The sequence below is a fragment of the Meles meles genome, chromosome 9, assembly GCF_922984935.1.
Source record: "Meles meles chromosome 9, mMelMel3.1 paternal haplotype, whole genome shotgun sequence".
NCBI classification, from domain to species: domain Eukaryota; kingdom Metazoa; phylum Chordata; class Mammalia; order Carnivora; family Mustelidae; genus Meles; species Meles meles.
Window position 1 is genome coordinate 22,568,893 of NC_060074.1, and position 23,627 is coordinate 22,592,519.

A 23,627-nucleotide genomic window follows, 5' to 3' on the forward strand; every position below is an offset into this window, starting at 1 on the left:
TTCCCTAGTAGCCACATCAATTTATATTCCCACAAACAGTATACAAGAGTTTTCTTTTCTTTACATCCTCACACTTGTTATAGCTTGTCTTATTCTAATATGTGTGAGGTATGGTTTCAATCTGCATTTTCTTGATGATTAGTGATGTTGAATACCTGTTTTCATGTACTTGTTAGCCATATGTATGCCTTTTTTTACAGAAAGTCTCCTCAATTCCTCTGTCCATTTTTAAATATGATTGAGTCATATGAGTTTCTTGTGTAATTTGTGCATTAATGCCTTATCAGATAGATATATGATTTGCATATATTTTCTCCCATTTGAAGGCTGCCTTTTCATATTATTGATTTTTTCTTTGCAGTGCAGCAACTTTTTGGTTCGATGTAGTCCCACTTGTTTATTTTTGCTCTTTTTGCATCAGCTTTTGATGTTGTATTCATAAAACCATTGCCAAGACCAACATTAAGGAGCTTACTACTTCCTACATTTTCTTCTAGGTATATTATGGTTTCAGGTCTGATGTTAAAGTCCTTAATCTATTTTCAGTTAGTTTTTGTAAGTGGTGTAAGATAGGGGTCCTATTCCATTTTTTTGCACTTGAATATTCAGTTTTCCCAACATCATTTACTGAAGAGACTATTCTTTCCCCCACTGAATACTGTTGGCTCCTTTATCAAATCGACTATGTATGTGTGGGTTTACTTCTAGGCTCTTGATTCTGCTCCATTAGTCTGGATCTGTTTTTGTGCCAGTACATACTCCTTCAACTACCATAACTTTGTAATATAGTTTACATCAGAAAGTATGATGCCTCAACCTTTGTTCTTCTCAAGATGGCTTGGGGTATTCAGGATCTTTTATAGTTCCATAAGAATTTTAGGATTATTTTTTCTATTTCTGTGAGAAATGTCATTGGAATTTTGATAAAGTGTGCATTGCATTTATAAATGACTTTAAGTAGTCAAGGCATTTTAGAAATATTAACCCTTCCAATCCATGAATGTGGGTTATCTTTCCATTTATTCATGTTTTCAGTTTCTTTGATCAGTGTCTTGTAGTTTTGAAGGGCAATTTTTTTACTTCCTTGGTCAGATTTTTTTTCCTAAGTATTCCTAAACTGTGGCTTTTTCATACACAGTCTTTATTATGTTGTATTATGTTTCTTCTATTTCTTCTTATATCTAATTTCTTGAGAGCTTTTTTCATGAAAGGATGTTAAATTTTGTCAAATGTTTTTTTCTTTATCTATTGAGATGATCATAAGTTTTGCTTTTCATTCTCTTAATATAGTGCATCACATGTAATAATGTGCATATTTTGAAACATCCTCACATCCCAGGGATAAATCCCACTTGATCATCATGAATGATTCTTTTCATGTGCTATTAAGTTCAGTTTGCTAATATTTGGTTGGGAAGTTTTGCATCAATATTCATCAGAAATATCCGATTGTAACTTTCTCTTGTTACAGTGTCTTTATCCGGCTTTAGTATTCAGACAATGTTGGTCTTGTAAAATGAATTTGGAACTGTTCCTTTCTCTTCAATTTTTTGGAGGAGTTTGAGAAAGATTGGCATTAATTCTCTTTAAATATTTGGTAAAACTTACCAAGAACACCATCTGTTCCTGGGCTTTTCTATGTCGGGAGTTTTTGATGACTGATTCAACCTCTTTACTGTTTATTGATATCCCCTGTTTTTGTTTTTTGGGTTTTTTTTTTTTTTCATGACACAAACTTGTTAGGTTGTATGTTTCCATTTTTTCTAGGTTGTCTAATATGTTGCCATATACTTGTTCATTGTAATCTCCTAGGGATCCTTTGTATTTCTGTAGTATCGGTTGTAATGCTTTCTCTTCCATTTATAATATTATCTGAGTCCTCTTTCTTTTTACCTTGGTAAATGTAGCAGAAGTTTTGCCAATTTGTTTCTCTTTTCAAAAACCCGCCATCCATTTTAGTAATACTTTTTTTTCCTCTATTTCATTTAGTTCTGTCCTGATCCTTGTTATAGCCTTCCTTTTGCTAACTTTGGACTTCATTTAGCGGTGGATTTCTAATTCTTCTTTTTTTTTTTTTTAAGATTTTATTTATTTGACAGACAGATCACAAGTAGGCAGAGAGGCAGGCAGAGAGAGAGGAGGAAGCAGACTCCCTGCTGACCAGAGAGCCTGATGTGGGGCTCGATCCCAGGACCCTGAGACCATGACCTGAGCCGAAGGCAGAGGCTTTAACCCACTGAGCCACCCAGGCGCCGCATGGATTTCTAATACTTGACGTATAAAGTTTAGGTTTTTTATTTGAGATCTTTCTTTTCTTTCTTTCTTTTAAATGTAGGCATTTATTGCCATAAACTTCTCTTAGGACTTCTTTGGCTGCATTACATCAGTTTGGTATGGCATGTTTTCATTTCTGTTTATTTTATTTTTTTTTAAGATTTTATTCATTTATTTGAAAGACAGAAATTACAAGAAGGCAGAGAGAGAGGAGGAAGCAGGCTCCCTGCTGAGCAGAGAGCCCGATGCGGGGCTCGATCCCAGGACCCTGGAATCATGACCTGAGCCGAAGGCAGAGGCTTTAACCCACTGAGCCACCCAGGCGCCCCCATTTCTGTTTATTTTAAAATACTAGTTGACTTCTCTTTTTATTTCATTCTGGACCAATTGGTTGTTATGTAATGTGTTATTTAACATCTATGTATTTGTGGATTTTCCAGTTTTTCTCCTGTTATTGATTTCCAGTTTCATACCTTTATTGTCAGAAAAGGTAATTGGTATGATTTCCATATTTTAAAATTTGCTAAGACTTCCTTTGTGACCTAAAATATGATATATCCTGCTGAATGTTCCATGTGTGATTGGAAGAATATATATTCTGCTGCAGTTGAATGGAATGTTCTTCATGTTAGGTCTATTAGTTCTGAAGCGTAGTTCAATCTCAATGTTTCCTTATTGAATTTCTGTATGGATAATTTATCCATTGTTGGAAGTGGGGTATTAAATTCCCCTACCGTGATTATATTGTTGTTGATTGCTCCCTTCAGATCTGTTCAAATGCTCTGTTGTTGCTTGCATGTATATTTACAATTGTTATATCTTCTTGGTGAATTTGTCACCCTATCATTATATAATGACCATCACTGTTTCTTGTTACACTTTTTTCTTGTGACATTTTTCAATTAAACTCCATTTTGTCTGATATAAATATAGCTATTTGATCCTTTTGGTTTTTGTCTAAAATAATTTGAGTCGGGCTTCTGTCATTAAAGGAGCCCTGGATTAATTTCTTTATGCATTTTAACAAATAACCAAAACTTAGTCATTTAACACAACACAAATTTAGTCTCAGAGTTCTGGAGGTCAGAAGTCCAAAATATGTCTTAGTGGACTAAAATTAAGGTATCAGTAGGGCGGAGTCTTTCTGGAGGCTTCAGGAAATCATTTGTTCCTTATCTTTTTCAACTTCTAGAGACCACCTTGTCATCCCTTGTCTTGTAGCTGTATCATTCCAACCTCTGGTTTCATGATCACTTCACCTTCTCCTTTAGTCAAATTTCCCTCTACCTCCCTCTTATGAGGACAATTATGATTACACTTAGGGCCCGCCCAAATAACCCAAGTTAACCCTTCCCCTATTAAGATTCATAACTTAATCACATCTGCAAAGTGTTTTTTTGTCATACAAAGTAAAATTCAGAGATTTGGGGAATTAGGATGTGGACATGCTTGGGAGAAGTGTCATTATAAAACTGTACTGTGGTAATCACTATAAGTAGGGAAAGTTATATATATTGTATATATATGTATGGAATGACAGTATAGTCTTTTGTTACATGTTAGAAGCAGTTCAGACTAGCAAAAAGGGGAGATAGAAGTGGGGAAGTAATTGATAAGACATACCTACTCACCATATTGGATAGGTTAAATAGACATGACCCAGTGCTTTATTTAGTCTTAAGTGTTCTAGTTACTATATGTCTGACTTGAGGGAAACTGGGAAGGAAATTCTAATAGGAGAAGATGACAGGCAACAGTGACAACAGTGGCAAAATGTTAGAAAGTCCTTTAATATTCTTACAATATTGAGCACATTATAAAGAAGGTATATTAACTGTAAAAGAGTAAAGTAAATTTCTAAGTATTTTGTTGAAACTCTAAAATACATAAAACTTAACAGTACCATATATTGTACTATAACTACTCAACTAATTTATAAACTATCATTAAATATTCCCTTATTTTATAGAGTATGGTATGTTAGTAAAAAGAAAAACAGAACACTATATATAGGATGATTTTTTAAGTTCATTCTTTATCTTTGTCTCCCAAAACTATTATTAAGTATATAGTTTAAAGTTGTTCAACTGTGAATTTTCCTACCATACATTCTTTTTGAGGAATTAGACCCTCACAAGAAGAAATGAATGACCAGGCAATATGTTTTTAAATATACTTCTGATGATAGAATAATAGGGAGAATAATGGGGGAGGTGACTTAGAGTAGTTTCTCAAACAATTTACCCCAGACACCTGCCTTGGAATGATCTGCCATGTATTAAAAATGCAGAAACCTGGGCTTCAAACCACTGTTTGTATTCATTTCCTAAGCCTGATGTAACAAAATGCCACAAAATGAGCAGCCTAAAATAACAGAATTATTCTCTCATAGTACTGGATTTCAAAAGCAAAATGTTGGCAAGCTGGTTCCTTCTTGGAAGCTCAGAGGGAGAATCAGCTCTCTGCCTCTTCCCTAGCTTGTCTTGCCAATAATCCTCAGTGTTCCTTGGCTTACAGCTGCATAACTCCAGCCTCTGCCTCTGCTACGTCTTGGATATCTTCCCTGTCTGTGTGTGTACATGTCTTCATGTGGTGTTCTCCTATCCCTGTCCCTACATCTCCTGTCCTCTTCTTATAAGGACTCCAGTCATATTGGAGTAAGGACACACTCTACTCCTGTATAACCTCATTTTAATTTATATCTTAATATACATATACATGTACATACATATATATATACACATATATACATATATATGTATATACATATACATGTACATACATATATATATACATATATACATATATATGTATATACATATACATATATATACATATATATGTACATATATACATATCTGTATATATGTATATGTATGTACATGTATATGTATATTAAGATATAAATATATATAAATGTATATATACATATAAATATACATATATACATATACATATATACACATATATGTATATGCATATATGTACATGTATATGTATATTAAGATATAAATATATATATAAATGTATATATATACACACATATAAATATACATATATATGTATATACATATACAAAAACCCTGTCTCCAAATAAGACCATGTTCACGGGCACAAGACATTAGGACTTTAATACATCTTTTGGGAAGATATGATAAAGTCACAACACTATCTAAACAGCCATCTTTGGAAACTGAAGTCCAGACTTCTGGATTTTTAATAATTAAAAGCTTTTGCTTTAAAATGTCTCAATTGCTGATCTAGCACCAAGTCTGGCCTAAATGTTGCCATTTGCAATAAAAAATTAAGCCAGCAGTAATTCTGGTTTTGATAGTTGAGAGGCCCTCCATTATTTCAGGATTTCCAGATTACAAAATAGAAGGAGTGTCATTTCTGAAATTATAACTGCTTATTACCCTCTTAAAAACACAGAGAATATTTTATAGCATTGTTAGTAATGAGATTTTGTGCTATTTCAAACATAATAAACTCTTCTTTGCATTTTTACAGAGTGCATTAATATTTATTTAGTAACTTAAAAAAATCTTGTAAGTACAATTAAGATTTTCTATTTTCTGATTACTTAGAACAATGACATCACTATATCCTAAGCTACACACTCTAAATTTTGTGCTGAGCCATTTCACTTAAAAGTGTGGCAAAGTGTATTAATTTTCCAGTGAAGATTGGCAATGAGGCCCAATGGACAATTCGTTTTTTTGGAAAATATACATTTACCCAAGATAGTATGGGCTTGGAGTGAATTAATTAAAGGCAAAAATAAGGGAGTGAGAGAAAGTAAGAATATCTGCAGTCTTAGCAATATTTTCTTAAAACAAGGTTTTATCAAAATTTCATTTTTCTATAATATACAACTGTAAGAGATGCTAATGCTAATTGAATTGTAATTTTATATAGTACTTATGATGTTATAATAACTAAAATGCTTACTATTTGTAGTTATTGTCACTGTCACTATAGTAAAACAAAATAATATGTAAAGGAAACATTGTGTTATTCTCCACTGGTGCTAAATACCCTTTATTTCCTACTAATCAATTCTTTGTCTTGATTAAATTCTGGACTTCAGAGACTCATCATAAATGTGGAGTGTGTTGTCATTCAGAGTATTCAGTATTGCCAATTAACTGTAGTTACACTATTTTCTTTTTCTAGATTTATGTCCAAAGAGGAGGATTTTTCAACTATCCCTTTTCAGGAATATCAAAATCATAGATAAATGTAGAAATTTATATTCCTTGTATATTTTTTGTACAAAAAATATGTACTCCTCCTCACCAAATATTTGTCTCTTGAAATACTAACCTAAAATTCATATTTTGTGGATACTTTTGTAAAGCATAGTCTTTTACTTAATAAAGCCAATTTTAAAATGTTTTAATTACAAGAGCAAAGAAAAAAAGTATTTAGAGGAGACTCAAGCATAGACTTTTTTTTTCCAATTAAAATCTCACCGGATCATTTTAAAAATTCCTCAACATCTAGGCTCTTAGTAATAACCACTCTTATTTCTTCCATATCAACCCATGGTTTATGTGCTACTTACACACTTACACTTCACCACCTTGATAATGTAAATTTTTCTTCTGCCTCAAGAAAGGTCCTTGTTATTTCTCCTTCTTTTTCTTTTCCCCAAGAAGGTATGTTTCATTAAGTAAAAGTTAAATATTGTATCTTTACACAACATAATGGTTCTGTATCTCATATACTATATAATCTATCTATAATAGGGCAGAATATAATTGTATAATAATAGCACAAATATAGCACTTGGTTTGAACCAAGCATTCAGGGAAGGCAGTACTATTATTAACTCCATATCCAAATGATAAAATTAGGGTTCACAAATGTTAAATAGCTTACCAAAGGCCAAACATCTAGTAAATCATGTTCTTGGGATTAAAACCCAGTTCATTTGGTTTGAAAGTGAACTCCTCAGCCTTCTGTTGCATTGGGTACATTTCAGAATATCATCAGGTTTTCTTAAAAAAATCAATCACTTTCTCTTTACTTGAGGGGAAATCAAGGTGAAATGAAGAGCACAGATTTTGAAATTAGATAGACATTGGTTTCAAGTCCTGAATGATTTTTAATACCTCCAAACAGTGGGAATATTATTTAAATTTTTGACTATCTGTGTATTCATCTGCAAAGCAGGGATAATTATACTTTATAAGGTGGTAGCTTAGATGAAATTAAATTATGTAGATCGAGAGAGAGAACCTGGCACTGTTTAGCCATTTAGCTGAAATTCTGCAGATACCTAAGATCAGAGAGGAAAGATGAATTATTCAATAAATTATGTTTGATCAATGTCCTAATCAATTAAAGATTCTAAAAAAAAAATGCTATAGCAAAACTTCTAGATGGATTAAAAATGTCCATATAGCTTTTAAAATATTAGAAGTAAAATAGTAAGACAATGCCAAGATACTAAACATAAAAAGAAAAAGAACAAGATAAAAACATAAAATATTTGTTTATTGAAAGACAAAATTTTAAAATTAATTATGAGAAGGAAAGTTATGTATAACACATTCAAGAGATAAAAATTTAATGTATTTAATTTGTGATGAGGTCTTCCAATTCCAAAATGAAAAGACCAACTCCCAACTGAAAATAAAGAAAGCTCATGACTGACTATTTTACAAGAGGAAAATTAAAATGCTCAGTCAACATATAAAAAGAGGCTCAATGTCAGCTAAAAAAAAAAGGTGAGTTTAAAAGACCTCTTTTTCAGGGGTGCCTGGGTGGCTCAGTGTGTTAAGCCTCTGCCTCCAGCTCAGGTCATGATCTCAGAGTCGTGGGATCGAGCCCTTCATCAGGCTCTCTGCTTGGTGGGGAGCCTGCTCCCCCTTTGTGATATCTCCCTCTGTCAAATAAATAAGACAAAACCTTTTAAAATAAGACCTTTTTTTCATATTTCATATCACCCAAATTTAAAACTATAGATAATATCCAGTGTTGTAAAGAGCAGTGGAAAATATTCTTTTTTTTTTTTTAAAGATTTATTTATTTAACAGACAGAGATTACAAGTAGGCAGGGAGGCAGGCAGACAGAGAGAGGAGGAAGCAGGCTCCCCACTGAGCAGAGAACCCGAGGTGGGGCTCGATCCCAGGACCCTGGGATCATGACCTGAGCTGAAGGCAGAGGCTTTAACCCACTGAGCCACCCAGGCGCCCCAGTGGAAAATATTCTTTATCTAGCATTGTTTAGGACAAGTGTAAACTGACTTAGCATTTTTGAAAGATGATGTAGAAAAATCACGAAAATTTATCATATGCAGCCTCGTTTATACAGAAATCCCACTTCTAAGTATTTAGCCTAAGGAAATAACTGCACATCGCAAAATGTTTTATGAAATAAGATTCAAATTATGGCAATCTAATAATATAAACACTAGAAAATAAATTATCATTAATATGGCACTTGTTCAATAAACATTTTATATGTATATTTTTAAAACAATAATGTAGAACTCTGCCATGTTAGATGCTCATAGTATATTAAATAGAGACATAGACAGCTGAACAGTCTTTAAATATATGTGTTATGATACCATTTATATGTGAAGAGATATGCTTCATTATCTATATATCTGTAAACAAAAATTACATAGTCTCCTTGCATGTATCTATTGTTTTAATTTCTAATGATAATTAAAAAAATAAATATTTCCATTTTGAAAAGTTAATTATGAATTTAGTTTCTCTTTTGTTTGCATCGGGTTTAAGTGCATATGTACAAATATTTTTAAGATAAAATTTATGAGTTCAAATGTAACTCAGATTCTGAGGAGTTAAATAATATTTATCTCTTTACTGTATATGTTTTGCTGTGAAAAGTTTATGTTGAAGTATTTTAAGAAACTTCAAATACTTTCATTAACCTACTCTAAAACTCCTTCCAGGGCTTCCTAGATGGCTTAGCTGACTCTTGATTTGGGCTCAGGTCATGATTTGAGGTCCTGGGATGGAGCCATGCATCTGGGTCTGTGCTCAACCTGTAGTCAGCCTGAGATGCTCTCTCTCCCTCTGCCCCTCCCCCCATGCACTCTCTCAAATAAATAAATAAATCATTTTTTAAAAAATAAAAATAAAAACAATAAAGGTCCTTCCAACAGTACTATCATTTTTGCTCGTGCTGTAACCATACAAATGAAGAGACAGAAAATGTTCTACCTTTTCATATCCTAGAGTTTCTCTCAATCTCAATCTCTTCAAATTATAAAGTCTGCTTTGAAACTTTTGACTTAAAAGTGTATGATTGCTCAAGCCACTTTCACACTCTACAGATAAGGTGAAGTTCTTCTTTTATTGTCATTACTGTTTAAATCATGTTGATCTCCAAAAACACGGTTAAAAATCAAGGCTGCCTTCTCTTTTAAGTTACCAAGCCAATGCTCAGATTTAATCTGAGTATTTTATGATGACATTGTGTGTAGGCATGGATGTGCGTGTGCACATGCATGTATTCTAGTGCTATAAACACATGTCCATGTTATATGTGTCTATTCAGACCTGCATATATGCTCTATGCTTATGTGGGTGTGTGTTGTGAATACATGTGTGTGCTTGTGTATATCTTGTATGTGCAAAGCATCTTAAGAGAGGATATCTAAAAAATGCAATATGTACAGTGCATTTAAAATGAAGCAAATATTTAAGTTTTATCGTTTGCAGATAGCAGTATGGATGATAAAAAAACAAAACCTTAATCACATGTGGGCAACCATTGTAGGCTCAGCAGCATTGCCTCTAAAGTCAAGTTTACAAGGTAATTATATTTCTGAAAATGCAGGATCCAGTGTACTGTGACACTGAAACTCAAATTTTGATCAACGGATTCCATGCAAAAATTGTTCTAAGAAGTTACAAATTTTAAAATATGATAAAGCTCAGTTTTTTACTAAAGCACCATAAAACTGTGTTTCTCCTAACTGCTTCATTTCTTCCCCAAACTGAAAAATCAACTCTAAGTGCAAAGAACAAGAAAATACATCATGGTCTGGAAAAGGGCTAAACTCAGTCTAACAGGCATAACACTGAAAACTGAAAAGATAAGTTACATTTTTTTTTAAGATTTTATTTATTTATTTATTTGACAGAGAGAGAGAGATCACAAGTAGGCAGAGAGGGCAGGTAGAGAGGGGGAAGCAGGCTCCCTATTGAGTAGAGAGCCTGATGTGGAGTTCCATCCCAGGACCCTAAGATTATGACCTGAGCCAAAGGCAGAGGCTCAACCCACTGAGCCACCCAGGCACCCCACAAGTTAGATTTTTAGTTTATTGTTATTATTTACTTTTTTGGTTGCATGAATAGTTTAGAAGTCTTAAAGAAGTATGGAATAGTTACAACTGTTTTTCCTATCTTGCCTTTTTTACATTTAATTTCTTCCCACATTTTCTTCTTCCCATTTGCTTTTTATTCAGTTTACAAAAGATGAAAGAAGTAAATGAGGGTTTTGTAAAATGATTAAATGGATCAAAGAGGAATGTGTTTCTCTGGTTCTTTTATATTTTTAGAGTTAAATTTAACCTTTGAAAGGTAGGAGTACTACTATTCCATTTTTGTTTGGTTTTACTTTGTTTTTTGAAAGAAGTAGGAGAAAAGGAGAAGATAACCTTGACTTAGGATAATAGTTATAAATTTGTGTTAAAGAAGATTCTATTTTACTTTTGTGAATAATCTATTTTATCTGGGGCATGTACAAACATACGTATAGTATGTGGGATAAAAAGCCTAAGTATTAGAAAAAAGAAAAACAAGCTTTCTGTCAGAAATCAGGAAGGTAGGGGTGCCTGGGTGGCTCAGTGGGTTAAGCCTCTGCCTTCGGCCCAGGTTATGATCCCAGGGTCCTGGGATCGAGCCCCACATCAGTCTCTCTGCTTAGTGGGGAGCCTGCTTCCCTCTCTCTCTCTGCCTGCCCCTCTGCCTTCTTGTGATCTCTGTCTGTCAAATAAATAAATAAAATCTTTTAAAAAAAAGATTTAGAAGAAATCAGGAAATAATCCAGACTAAATAAAAGGATAAATATTATTCAATAAGAACATGCATATTTTGATATATAATAAGATTTTATATTTCTTAATTTCATGTGGAAAGGAAGAATTCGTTCACCCAAAGCAAAAAAAACTCAAGCTGCAATACATCTTTTCTCTGGAAAATATTTTTAAGGGTCCAAAACAGCTAACATGTGGTTTCCTCACAAATTATGTTATATTTTATGAATACAGCTATACTGAGCTGCCTTAAACATTTTCTGAAACAAGGTGGGGTACTCATAAATAAATTAATTCGCTATTTAACTTAGTAAACTTAAATTGCATAGGCCTCTTAAGAGTTCATATATTTTAAAATGTCCTTTACTATTCACTCATATGCATAAAAAATTAACTCAATCATTATATATATATATGCCTTTGTGCCTAGTCCCATGGTGAGACCAAACAAGTAAGAAGACATCCCAACAGCAAACTGTTTCTTAGGATTTGATTTTTAAAAGAACTTAATCATTGTGGCCACAATAAATATATATATTTATAACAGATAATTTAAATTCTGAATCTTTTTATTTGATATTTATTATAAGTAAGTCAGACACATATGCTTAGCAGTGGCACTTGTAGATGTAGAAGAAAACAGTACTTGGTAGAAACACACAGAGTTAAGTATTAATCCTTGAAATATCAAAGTATAAGATAGGAGGGGCATAGTTATGTACCCATGAAAACATCATTTGCTTCTGAGTAACAAAGAAATGATGGAGTGAATTGCTAAGTGGCAAAATAAATGAAAGGAGAAACCATGAAATGCCTAGAGAAATACATTTATGAAATGAACTTTCTTCTTGAACAGCAAACTTCCGGAACAGCATTTTTTACACATTTCAGAACACATCTGCATTTTTTCCACTACCCCCCAAATGACACTCTGTTATGTTATTCACTGAAACCAAGAAGCAAACAGAAAATTCGATACGGTGAATTGCCACAAACTGACGGTGTCCAAAGAATGCACCCAGGATGCTTATTACATATTTAGAGTCCCAGGTCCCAGGTCCCACTTAACACCTACTGAACCTTAGTCTCTATAGGAAGTTTCTTATAATTGGGCAAGATTTGCAAGGACGCAGTATGTTATAAAAACATGCAATAAATTATAAAAAGTCACCCATTCTGTTTAACTATCCCCCTTCTTAAGACTTGAGAAAAAGAGGGAACGTTTCTGACTTAGTTATTTTTAACTGTTTGGTCCAATGCAGAATGGGAGAAAATGTTCAAAGTTTCTGTTTTAATGTCTGAATAATGTACTTACTACAGTTCTCAGCTTTCCTATTGTCCCGGATCACTATCCTTTGGTTGATCGTGCTGAAGAGTGTTGTCCAGTTAATGGTGTGATAGTAACACAGGTTGCTGTTGTCAGTAATATAGATGTTTCCTGCGCTGATTTCCTTCAGAGATTGGAATTGTAGAGAGGTGATGCCCTGTTGCTTAAGGATAAGCAAGGAGAGGCCACTAAAGAGAAGGAAGGGGGGGAATGGAACAATATTTAATATGTATATATTAATAAACATCTTCTGGCATATATTCTTGAAGTAAAATAAGGATGTCGCATCTTACTCTAAAAAGAACGCTAATAGAGCATAAAAACAGAGACCGAGTCACTAAATTGTGATCTGAATATTATTTTCCTACATGCTACATATCCCAAGTTTTAAAAGGAATAATTTGACCCCCAAAAAGAAAAGGTTCATTTTAAGAAGTAAAAATATGAATGAGACCTCTGTTTCTGTCTACATATTTACCACTGACATTTCTGCTCACTATTTTTCCCACTATCCCCTAAGTCTCAAGTTCTTCAAGGATGAAATTCAGTTTTAAAACTAAATAATTAGGGGAATCTGGCTGGCTCATTGGATGAGCATGAGAGTCTTGGTTCTGGGGTCATGAGTATGAGTCCCATGTTGAGTGTAAAGGTTATTTAAATAAAACTTTAAAAAGCTAAATAATCAACAAATGTTTGTGGAATATTATTCATCTACCTAAGGTAAGACATTAATTCTACTCCATTTAAAAAATTTAGATAAGCTTTCAGAGGGTAAATATTGCAGAGAATGACTATAGATATTTAGCTTTAATTTAAACTCAGAAACAAATTGTAATAGTTGAAGAATGTGTAAGTAAAGATAGGGGACATAAATTAAAGAGAAGAATGAAATTAAGCTAAAAGTTAAAAAAATACTCAGAAGGCTTGGACAACTGGGGAAAGCATGTCTAAAAGTTAAATAACAACTATACTGTGTAAACAAATTATCATTTCAAGGAAATTATTTTTATTTTAACAGTCTACGTTTTTTAATTAAATTCCTTTTCCATTCTCTAAAGAATCATCTGTTTCCCACATTTCAATCAACTAATGAACAATATTTTACATTCTGCAGATCAAAGCTGTCCCTTTTTATTTTATTTATAAATCTAAATATACTTTGCTTCAATACTCAGAATTTTTTCCATGTGTTATGTGGTGTGTACATATACACACACACATATACCTACATATATACTTATATACATATACAAACATACATACATATGTATGTATGTATAAAACCCAGTACATGTGTATTCAACTGAGTTGTAATTCATTCTCTGAAATCTCTGTTCTCATCATAACCATCCTGAGTTGTTTCTTACAATGTGAAAGTAATAATGCCTAGCAGATTTTTAACATTTGCTTCAATGGATAGTAAAATTTAGTTGCATGTAGCAATTCAAAAGACTGTATCTGTCAATTATGCCTTTTTATTAAGAACTTTTCCCCCTTACAGTTTAAAATCTCCTACAGATATACCTATTTGAATATCAAAATTCAGTGGACTTTCTGAGAATATTATTATGGAATATTTGATGACAATATTGATTAAAGGCATCCTTCAGATTTAAGTGGAAAAACTGAAATCTAAATCCCTTTATGTAAATCAACTTTTAACTGTTCAAATAAATAAGAATCTCATATAGAGGAAATCTAAAATAAAATAAAGCCGTGGCTTAATAAATATTAACTCACACATTTTATTATGTGAATTAAAATATTGATATTAGACCTTCAGTGTGCTTCTGAGCCCTGATTTTTCTGCCCACTATTATCCAGCATTGAACACAGAGCAGTGGGCCAAGTCCTGAAATATCAGCCCCATGATGCATGGTTCAAATGATGGCGCCAGAGACAAGAATCTTTGGGTAAAATAGCATTTGCCTCCTGTACACATAAGCCATTATCAAGTAATCCCATGTTAGTTGCTAGTTATGATAACATATGTTCAAAAACAAAGGTTTGATTTTATGCATGTCATACCTGCAAAACACTAAAATCGCTTTAAGTGAGAGACAGTTGAAAAATCAAACTGTTTATTCTGCATATTTTACTTATTTATTTATTTTTATCCTGCATATTTTAAAGCACAACCAGTGGTATTTTTCAATGGGCTTACGTTTGGAATTAAAAATGGAAACCCAATATTTCTAGAATCAGTGAAGCTGAGACTTTGAGGTACGTACACATGAGATTAGTCTTGAAATCTGGAAGACCTGCATCTCTGAACATACACACCTACCTATAGAGTACTCTTCCACCAATGGTCACCAGGTTAGAAAAAACACTGAAGTCGGTCATGTTTGGGGGCCATGACTGTATATTCAAGAAACCTAAAAAAGACAAGAGCAGTGAAAAAACTCAAATACCAATATCTTAGTAACTGTGTTTAATGCTGAGTATCCTTGAAACATGATGAAAATGCCTTGAAAGATAGGAGGTTAAAAAAAAAAAAAGACACTGAATAGTCCCATGTTGAGTCATTCTATTCTATCTCATAGTTCTTCCAAGATTGAGTGTCTTACCTAAAATTCCTGGGCCACAATATTCAATATATAATGAATACATAACTAATGAATGAACACCAAAAATCTAGGTTTCTCAGACACACATAATCATAGAACTACATACGTAAGAATAAATAATCCTTCATTTGACTCACTCTTCTTATTTTTTTTAATTTTTTGAAGATTTTATTTATTTATTTATTTGACAGAGAGAGAAAGAGAAAAAGACAGAGAGAGAACACAAACAGGGGAAGTGGGAGAGGGAGAAGGAGGCCCCCCCGCCAAGCAGGGACCCCAATGCGGGGCTCCATCCCAGGACCCTGGGTCATGACCTGAGCTGAAGGCAGATGTCTAACGACTGAGCCACCCAGGTGCCCCTTGACTCACTCTTCTAAAGTCAAAAATACTTGGTCTAACTACATAAAAAGAAAAATACAGCTTTAATTTCTCTGGAAATCCTTTACTACTCTATCTCTACACTTATGATATCATTTGTCTGCCTTGCAGCCTAATGCGTTCCTATATATATACACCTAACCTTTCTTATTTGATTTTTCATTTTCAATAGCAAATCCGTATCCAATTCATGTCTATGAGTCCCTCATCAGCTACTATATAACAGCCCTGAACATATTAGGTGCTCAGTAAATATGCATTAAATAGTGCCACATGTTATCCACGCTCAAGAGCATTTCTTGTGAAAAAGTACACAGAAAAACGCGGATCAAAAGATCAGTTGACACAAAAACAATAACATAAAAATATCAAGAATATTTTATTTTATAAATTCCACGGGCTTTCAAAATGGGCACAAATGCTAAGGAATAAAGATACCCATAATTTAAAATGACATTCATTTGAAAACTGGAATTTGCTTTGAAAATAAGTTGTTGATTTCAATAGTTTGTACTATTTTCAGGAAAACACCAAAATTCACATAGTTCATAGCACAAAAATGCACTATTAAAAATCACCTGTTATCTCTCGAACTGTCCGGAAGACATTCAGTTTCTCTGGGTCTATGGCTTCAATCGCATTGTAAGGGTCCCTATAGAATCAAGAAGAGATGCAGCCAGATTTTAAATCAGATAAAGGAGTGAAAACACAAGAAATATGACTGTAGTTAGTTCATTCAGATTGAATTTAACTAGCAATGGAAAAATTAGCAATGCCTTGTCCAAAGTTTGTTAGGCTACATGTGGAGGAAGATTAAAAGGTGCTTTGAAGACATTTACAATGATATCAGGTATGAGATCTTCACGGAAGGTCATTCTAGTTCTAGAGGAATGGTCCAGTCTGACTATCCTAAAGAAACCTCCAGACATAACAAGTCTATTTATAAATTTTATTTATTGTATTTTGTCTTTAAAGTTTTTTTTTTCTTAATCAGGAAAAATATACACTATAAATAATTATGGTGAGAACAATTGCTTTTTGGTCTCCTCAAACATCCTAAATTGTTAATAGCACCTACAATCTCATAAGATGTATAAAAACAAACACAAGAAATATTTCTTTTGTTTTTTTGCTATATCCTTGCATTTATTAGTATGAAAGTTACTCTTCATAAGGATTATTTTGAGCAATCTTGTTCCTATATGGCTTATTTATATTTGCTTTTATAGCACAGAAAATATTTGCTCCCATCTTTATGAATCATACTAACATCTGAAACAAAATTTATAACAAATTTAATAATATCCAAAAGGTGTAAATTTTGGAGATTAAAAAAATGCCCTCTCCTAATGCATAAATATATTTTTGTAATTAATGTTATTGATATATACATGCCTTTTCTTTTCAAAATGAACATAAAATAACTTAAAATTAAGTATTTTTTTCAGAGTTTTTTTCTTAAGGAGAAACCTTTCATCTATAATATAGTGACCATACCAAATAAATACTTCCATATAATACCAAACACTTCTCAGTAATTCAAGCAGTATTTTCAACTATTTTAAGAAATATATATTTTTTAAGTTACAATGAATCTTTGAACACTGCATTGAAAACTAATTATGTATTTTATGGTAGCTAACATAACACGGTAAAAAAAAGTAAAAAAAAAGTTTTTTAGAAAAGTAAAAAAAAAGTTTTATTACTTTGAAAGATGACTTCTGCTATCCTAGGCAAGTAGAGACCTTGTATCAATATATAACTTCCAGAGAAAAATTAAATCCTATCCATTGACCACTTTTCCAAGAGAGATCAAACCTAAGAACAATGAACTTAGGTTTTTTTAGAAGCATGTATCCATCTGTAGCAATCACCTGAGCCTTATTCTTTTTGTGGACATCTGTTGTTTTACATCTTTGAGAACCTTCTTTTTCACTTGGGAAGTAAACAATAGGATATAGTGATACATTAGATGTGACCTTAATAGGGCTATCAATCAAGGTGCTCCACAGCCCTCCAACAAACAGAAAGGCATAAGGCTTATATTCTAGGAATCTGAGTCTGAATCCATTGACTTTAATTCATCCTTGCATTAGAACCTTGAAAACACCATTAGTTCCAGCAACCTTGATCTCTGGAACCCCATTTTACTGGCTCCCTCAGCTTGGTTTATCTGCATCAGCTTCTATACTGTGAACCAACTTATATCTTAAAAAATACAAAAAACAAAACAAAACAAAACAAAAGCAAAATGAAACAACAACAACAAAAACTCTGCTTGGTTAAATACTGTTTCATCTATGAAGTATAACTGATACAACGAACTGCTAGTTTAACAGAAAGTGTTATAGAAGGCTATAAATGAGTTTGCCCATAATTCACACATAATTAAGATTTTCTTCAATGTGATATGAATGTCTCTCAAAAGCTTAAAGTCTAAATTAAATGTTCTGGCAAACTTGCTCTATTCCATTTATAACTGAACATACATCGAATAAAATACTATGCTTTTGATGAACGTGAAGCCAAGAAATTAAGTTCGCCATGCGGGAAAAACCTTGTTGTTATCATTTTTTAATGTGTAAAGACTTTTGTATGCAGAGAAAATATCAGCTCTGCAGTAGTAGAATGAGCTTTCAACACTTGTTGTTTGATGAAAAGCGTGTATAGAACAGCTCTGGTCATATAATCAAATATCTTGGCTTTATTAAGAAATACTCACAATTCAGGGCAAGCACACAATGATGGGGTCAGTGCAAACCTTTACTGAGAATACTTCCAAGTTGCTAGGAATGAAATGAATTCTGGACTGTTCATATGAAACCCAATGGACCACAGAAATTTTATACACTTAATTTTAGAGATTCAGGACTCTCATAAAATAAGTTGACAGAATCCTACTTACCAACTTCAAAGTACCTGCAGGGAATTGTATCCTAGAGCCACTTGAAATCCAGAGGACTTTAAAATTGAGAACTTCCCTAGCTAAATTCAGAGCCATGAGAAAGAAATTTATGTCCATCCTGTCATTGTGTTTGGTGATCCAAAATAAAGCTCAGGATAGAGAGAAACATATTTTTACAATTCCATTGAAATCGCTTTATTTTTCACCAAACCCATTGTCTCTTTTCCATTATATATCATCACTGCACTCTCTAAGCACTTTCTTGTCTGTGTCTCACTGTGATACAGTTTGTACATGCTTATTTGGTGAGCATTTTGTTACTCTAAGTACATGCACATGACTATTATCAAACATGACAAGAGATGAAAGGTGAACATTCCTATGGATAACCCTGCACACAGGTTTGCCTGTGGTTCCCATTCTAAATAAAGTACTAAGAGTGCCTAGTCTATTTCTGGCAATGACACCATTGTGTTATAAAATGAGCATGCCAATTAACTTTATTGAGTTCTTTTATATATTAAAATTGTAATTGACAAATTAACAGTAAGTTTATTTTTTTGCATAAACTTGTTTTTGAAAAGCATAATCTCATTTAATTATGAATTTTACCTATTAGCTTAAAGAAATACCTTAGCTACTTTACTCAAACCATACATCCTATTAAAAAAAAATAGTTGAAGATCAAGGTAATGGGAATTAAGTGAGGTAAAACATGTCTTTAATTTACTAGAAGTTTTTTGCTTATAATACTCCATGTTATTCATATTTCAGTCTCTCTCTCCATCCATGCATGAATTGTATACATGAATACAAATAATGTCTATATATTTATACAATTTCTTAGTCCCACCGAATAGACTTTTTATCAAAACCTTCCAAAGATCAAGAGAAAGACTTCAGATAATATGTTTTATACTGACATAAAATTAGGAAGAATGAGAAATATCATATATAACATATATATTTGTCCTGGAAAATGCCTTATATATTATGGTTGAGACACAGTAATATTAATTATAATGTTAGTATTAAAATATTCTAAGTTAAGTGTTATGATTAAGAAGAAATAATAATCTTCTGGACTAAGGAAGGAGTGTGACTTACCATAAAGGAAATACTGCCATGAAAAAATCTTTGCCTCTATTTGGTTTTCGTTAGTCTACAAAATAATATCTCTTACACTACAGGTTGTGCTACAACTAAATACAGTCATTGAGATTTTTCTTTAGCACTGCCTCCTTCTCCTTTGCTTTGTCTTTATTCTCTCTCTTCCTTTTTTCCTCTCCCTCCCCCTGCCTCTTTATTTCTCCACCACTTATTAATGTTTTACAAATATACCAGGTACTCGGCTGAGCACTTAAAATTGATCTTTGTTCTTAATCTCCGCAATAATCAGAGAAGGTAGGTATTTATTATAAACCCAATTCTCAACTTGACATTGGAGGAAACTGAGCGTTTGACATATAATGGAAGCCAAGCAACTCAGTAAAACTGTCTATGTTAGAGCCTCAAATCAAACTCTAGTATAGTCTGGCTCAATTTAATGAAGTAGGAAATTTAACTCTTACTTTCTGAGCTCATTTTTTTTAAAGATTTTATTTATTTATTCGACAGAGAGAGATCACAAGTAGATAGAGAGGCAGGCAGAGAGAGAGAGAGGGAAGCAGGCTCCCCGCTGAGCAGAGAGCCCGATGCAGGACTCGATCCCAGGACCCTGAGATCATGACCTGAGCCGAAGGCAGCGGCTTAACCCCATGAGCCACCCAGGCGCCCCTCTGAGCTCATTTTTAAGGGAGACTTTGTTTACCTTTCTGTTCCTAATCATGTGAGTCAATTTCCTATAATTCATTTCTACCCGATTGAATTAGCAAGGTTGTTTTCCTTGAAGGTCTGGATTAATCTAATACTTTGTAATTATTCGTCTCATAAATTTGTGAATAAATGGTATCTATTGTGCAATATATTTTTATATCTTGACATATCCGCTTCCCTTTTTTGCACATATTTATTAATATTTCCTATATTCTGGACGTTAGGTGATTCAGAATATGTAAAACCATTTTACAATTAGTATAAATCCAGACTTCAGATAAGTATGCTCCATAAGGAACAAAGACTAAAATAAGAATTGTGAACTGCATTTGATCATCTTTGTTAAACTTCCCCGCCCGTGGTTTACCTACAAGATTAGCCATCAGTGAATTTCTTTTGTTGGTTCATAATCCTTCTACTATCACAGAATTCTTGCAGTGGTTCTCAATGTGGGCAGGATTTCCTCCCTCAAGGGAAGCTGGGACATTTGCAGAGACGTGCCAGTTGTAACAGATATTGGAGGACATTATAGGCTTTTAGTAATAACCCCAAGCCAAGAAAATTAAATGTCTTTTCCCAGCAAAGGTTTGCCACATGTCTTGAATAACCTTAAAATGTCCCACCCAATTAAGGACCCATGTGCACAAACTTCATAGTTGATCATACCATGATTATGTGTAATTCTGCAGTCATGTTGCTTCTATTTGAATGATACTTATTTCTGTTTTCCTCTTGTCGTATAACAATATGTCTGTTACTTATTTCCTATTCCAGTGGTCAGCTGTCCCTCTGCTCTTTATTTCCCCATACTTCTTGCACAGAATACCTTCTAATCTCATTTCTCATAAATCCAAACTTTCATTCCAAGTAAGTAGAAGTTGAGCATTTTCCTATCAATTCATATTTTATTATCCATTACTTTACTTGTATTTTTTCTTTAAATCAAAAATAGAGAATTACAATCACTTTATAAAATTATGTATATAAGTAGGCTATGTTATCTATGATTTTTATTTCATAATTCAAAAGGAGGTATGAATATACTTAATATATAAAAGATGGATGCTGGGTCTGATTAGAATGAAAACAACTTCTCCACAATGCAATTTATAAGACTATGTTTTCAAATCTTTCCCTGTACCGATGGACTGGAGGCCAGTTCATTTATTATACCCACGTGGAAGCAGGCAATGTGAACTAAGTGGGTATGTCTTCCTATTTCTCACAGGATGCCGTTAACTTGATATGATCTTTAATTCATAGTGGTATTTGGTTTTGAAAATAGTTACAGTGTAGATATATTGTTTTAGTAAATGTCATACATGCATTCCATTATATAGATGCACCGAAATGTTGACCCGGATCTCCTACTCATTGGGGTGAAGAAGGTGAGGATAGCAATGTAAATAGATTGAGAGGGTTAGTAGTGACTCTAGTAAGTTTGGTTGTCCTGTCTAAAAATGGCTAGAACTACCTGGCCCCAAAAGATTGTTGCCATGTAGGAGAAGGTGTTAAGGGTAACCAAATCTACATATTTTTAAAGAGAAGTTAGAAATCTTAAACATATATATTTATTTTGTAAGCACTGCTTGGGCTGAATAAAACTATCTGGGGCAGAAAGTGTGTACATTTCATTATAGTATCTGGCACGAACCCATATTAAAAGCTACATTTTAAAGTAAAGAAATGCTTTATGCAATAAGACCTACTGTAACTTATTTGCATGGAAAGAAACACTTTGTTCTATTTCTTTTGGCATTCTTGTTTGGACATATTTATTCATAATGTGTTAAATTGTTTTGCTTCTAGAAATGATGTGATATATGTTCAGAGTTAAGATTCTGAATTGAAATATGTGAGTCATATTCTTTATCTGTAGCCTGTAGCACCAATATTTAGGGATTAAGAGTAATATAGATAAATAGATAAAATATAAAGTAAAAATACTGACGTTTTTATTACAATTGAAAGAATACAAGCTTGGCTGTTTTCCTAGTTAAAACCAGCAGGTGGTTCCGTAATGAAGGAACCCAGAAAATGTTACAATTTTTATTGCTAAAATGCAATTCATTAGATATCTTATACTAGTACTAATTTCCTAACCTAAGAAAAAGAGAAAAAGATACATCAGGCCAAAGAGAATTTCTGAAAGCTCAAGAGAATTTCAACTTACTGACTGGTTTTCTATGACATACATTTTTGAAAGAATATTAATTTATTCTTCCCTGAACTAATCATTTAGGAATTTGAATGAAATTCCTCACTTCACCCATTGACACTGTTTCCTTAAACATTTGTAAAATATGTCAAACTTTCTGAAATCTGTAGATTTGAGAATATCCCACAAATACGTTTCAGCTTACATATAAACTTATATTGTCAAATCTAAGTAGTTACTAAACTCATAGTCTATGTATCTCAAAACTGTGGTTTTTACTATCATTGCTGGTAAAATCTGGCATTTGATTTTGTTGGAGAAGAACATTAACGGAGGGAAGAACTCATCTGGGTCAAAAGGAATCAAACAGATAAAACTAAAGAATCTCTTAAGCTTTGTCTACACGTCGTAAAATAATTTTCTACAAAAATTTCATACTGACCCATGAATACCAGTGACAAGGAAGATCAAATTCCCATTGATTTTGGTGCAATTTACGAATTTGTCAATGTTACTAGAATCCACGGTCTGAGCTGACATCAGTGATCCCGTGCCAATGCCATCACAAGCTGCAGAAAACAAGACTCACAGTCAGGACGTTGAGCAACTACTTTTTTGGTCAATAAATCATTGCATTTTTATTATAAAATAATAGTATTTTTTCATTATAAAATGAAGAACGTTCATCATAAGACGTACACAGTTTTCTAACAAGTAAAATAAAAATTTATTCATGCATCATTAACTGCTGGGCCCGCTTTAAAATATTGTCCCTGCATTGTGATCTCGTGACCATGACACATAAGAATATCTTATATCAAGTCCAAGCATACCCGCACAACACATACGTAACTAAAACAACAAACTTCCAACAATCAACGCTTGCTTTTGGCACGAAAAATCAACTATTTTTTCATCTACCCTAAAATACCATGTCAATGATATTTTACTCACTTGAGTAAAATAATTTCATAGCCTAATGATGGTCTTCAAACTGTGGTTTTACCATTGGTCTAATTAAGAATATATATTAAACAAAGTACTAATGTTGGGAGCTGTAACCAGAAGCAAGAGCCATTGAAATATGTATACTTAAATTATTTTTTAAAGATTTTATTTATTTATTTGAATGGGGCAGGAGGGTGGTGGGTAGGTTAGACAGCATGAGCAGGGGAGA

At 33.0% G+C, this 23,627-nt stretch overlaps 1 protein-coding gene across 4 annotated transcripts in view; it reads right to left on the reverse strand.

The window, feature by feature from the left end:
* ERBB4 (erb-b2 receptor tyrosine kinase 4) overlaps window positions 1-23,627 on the reverse strand; it is a 1,171,522-nt gene that overhangs the window by 286,200 nt on the left and 861,695 nt on the right. For all 4 annotated transcript variants that reach the window (XM_046019457.1, XM_046019455.1, XM_046019456.1 and 1 more), the window contains exons 9-12: window positions 22,893-23,019; window positions 16,151-16,224; window positions 14,912-15,002; window positions 12,613-12,812 (exon numbers count right to left, since the gene is read on the reverse strand). In XM_046019457.1, coding sequence (XP_045875413.1) covers window positions 12,613-12,812; window positions 14,912-15,002; window positions 16,151-16,224; window positions 22,893-23,019 — 492 coding nt within the window. The remainder of the gene's footprint in view (window positions 1-12,612; window positions 12,813-14,911; window positions 15,003-16,150; window positions 16,225-22,892; window positions 23,020-23,627) is intronic.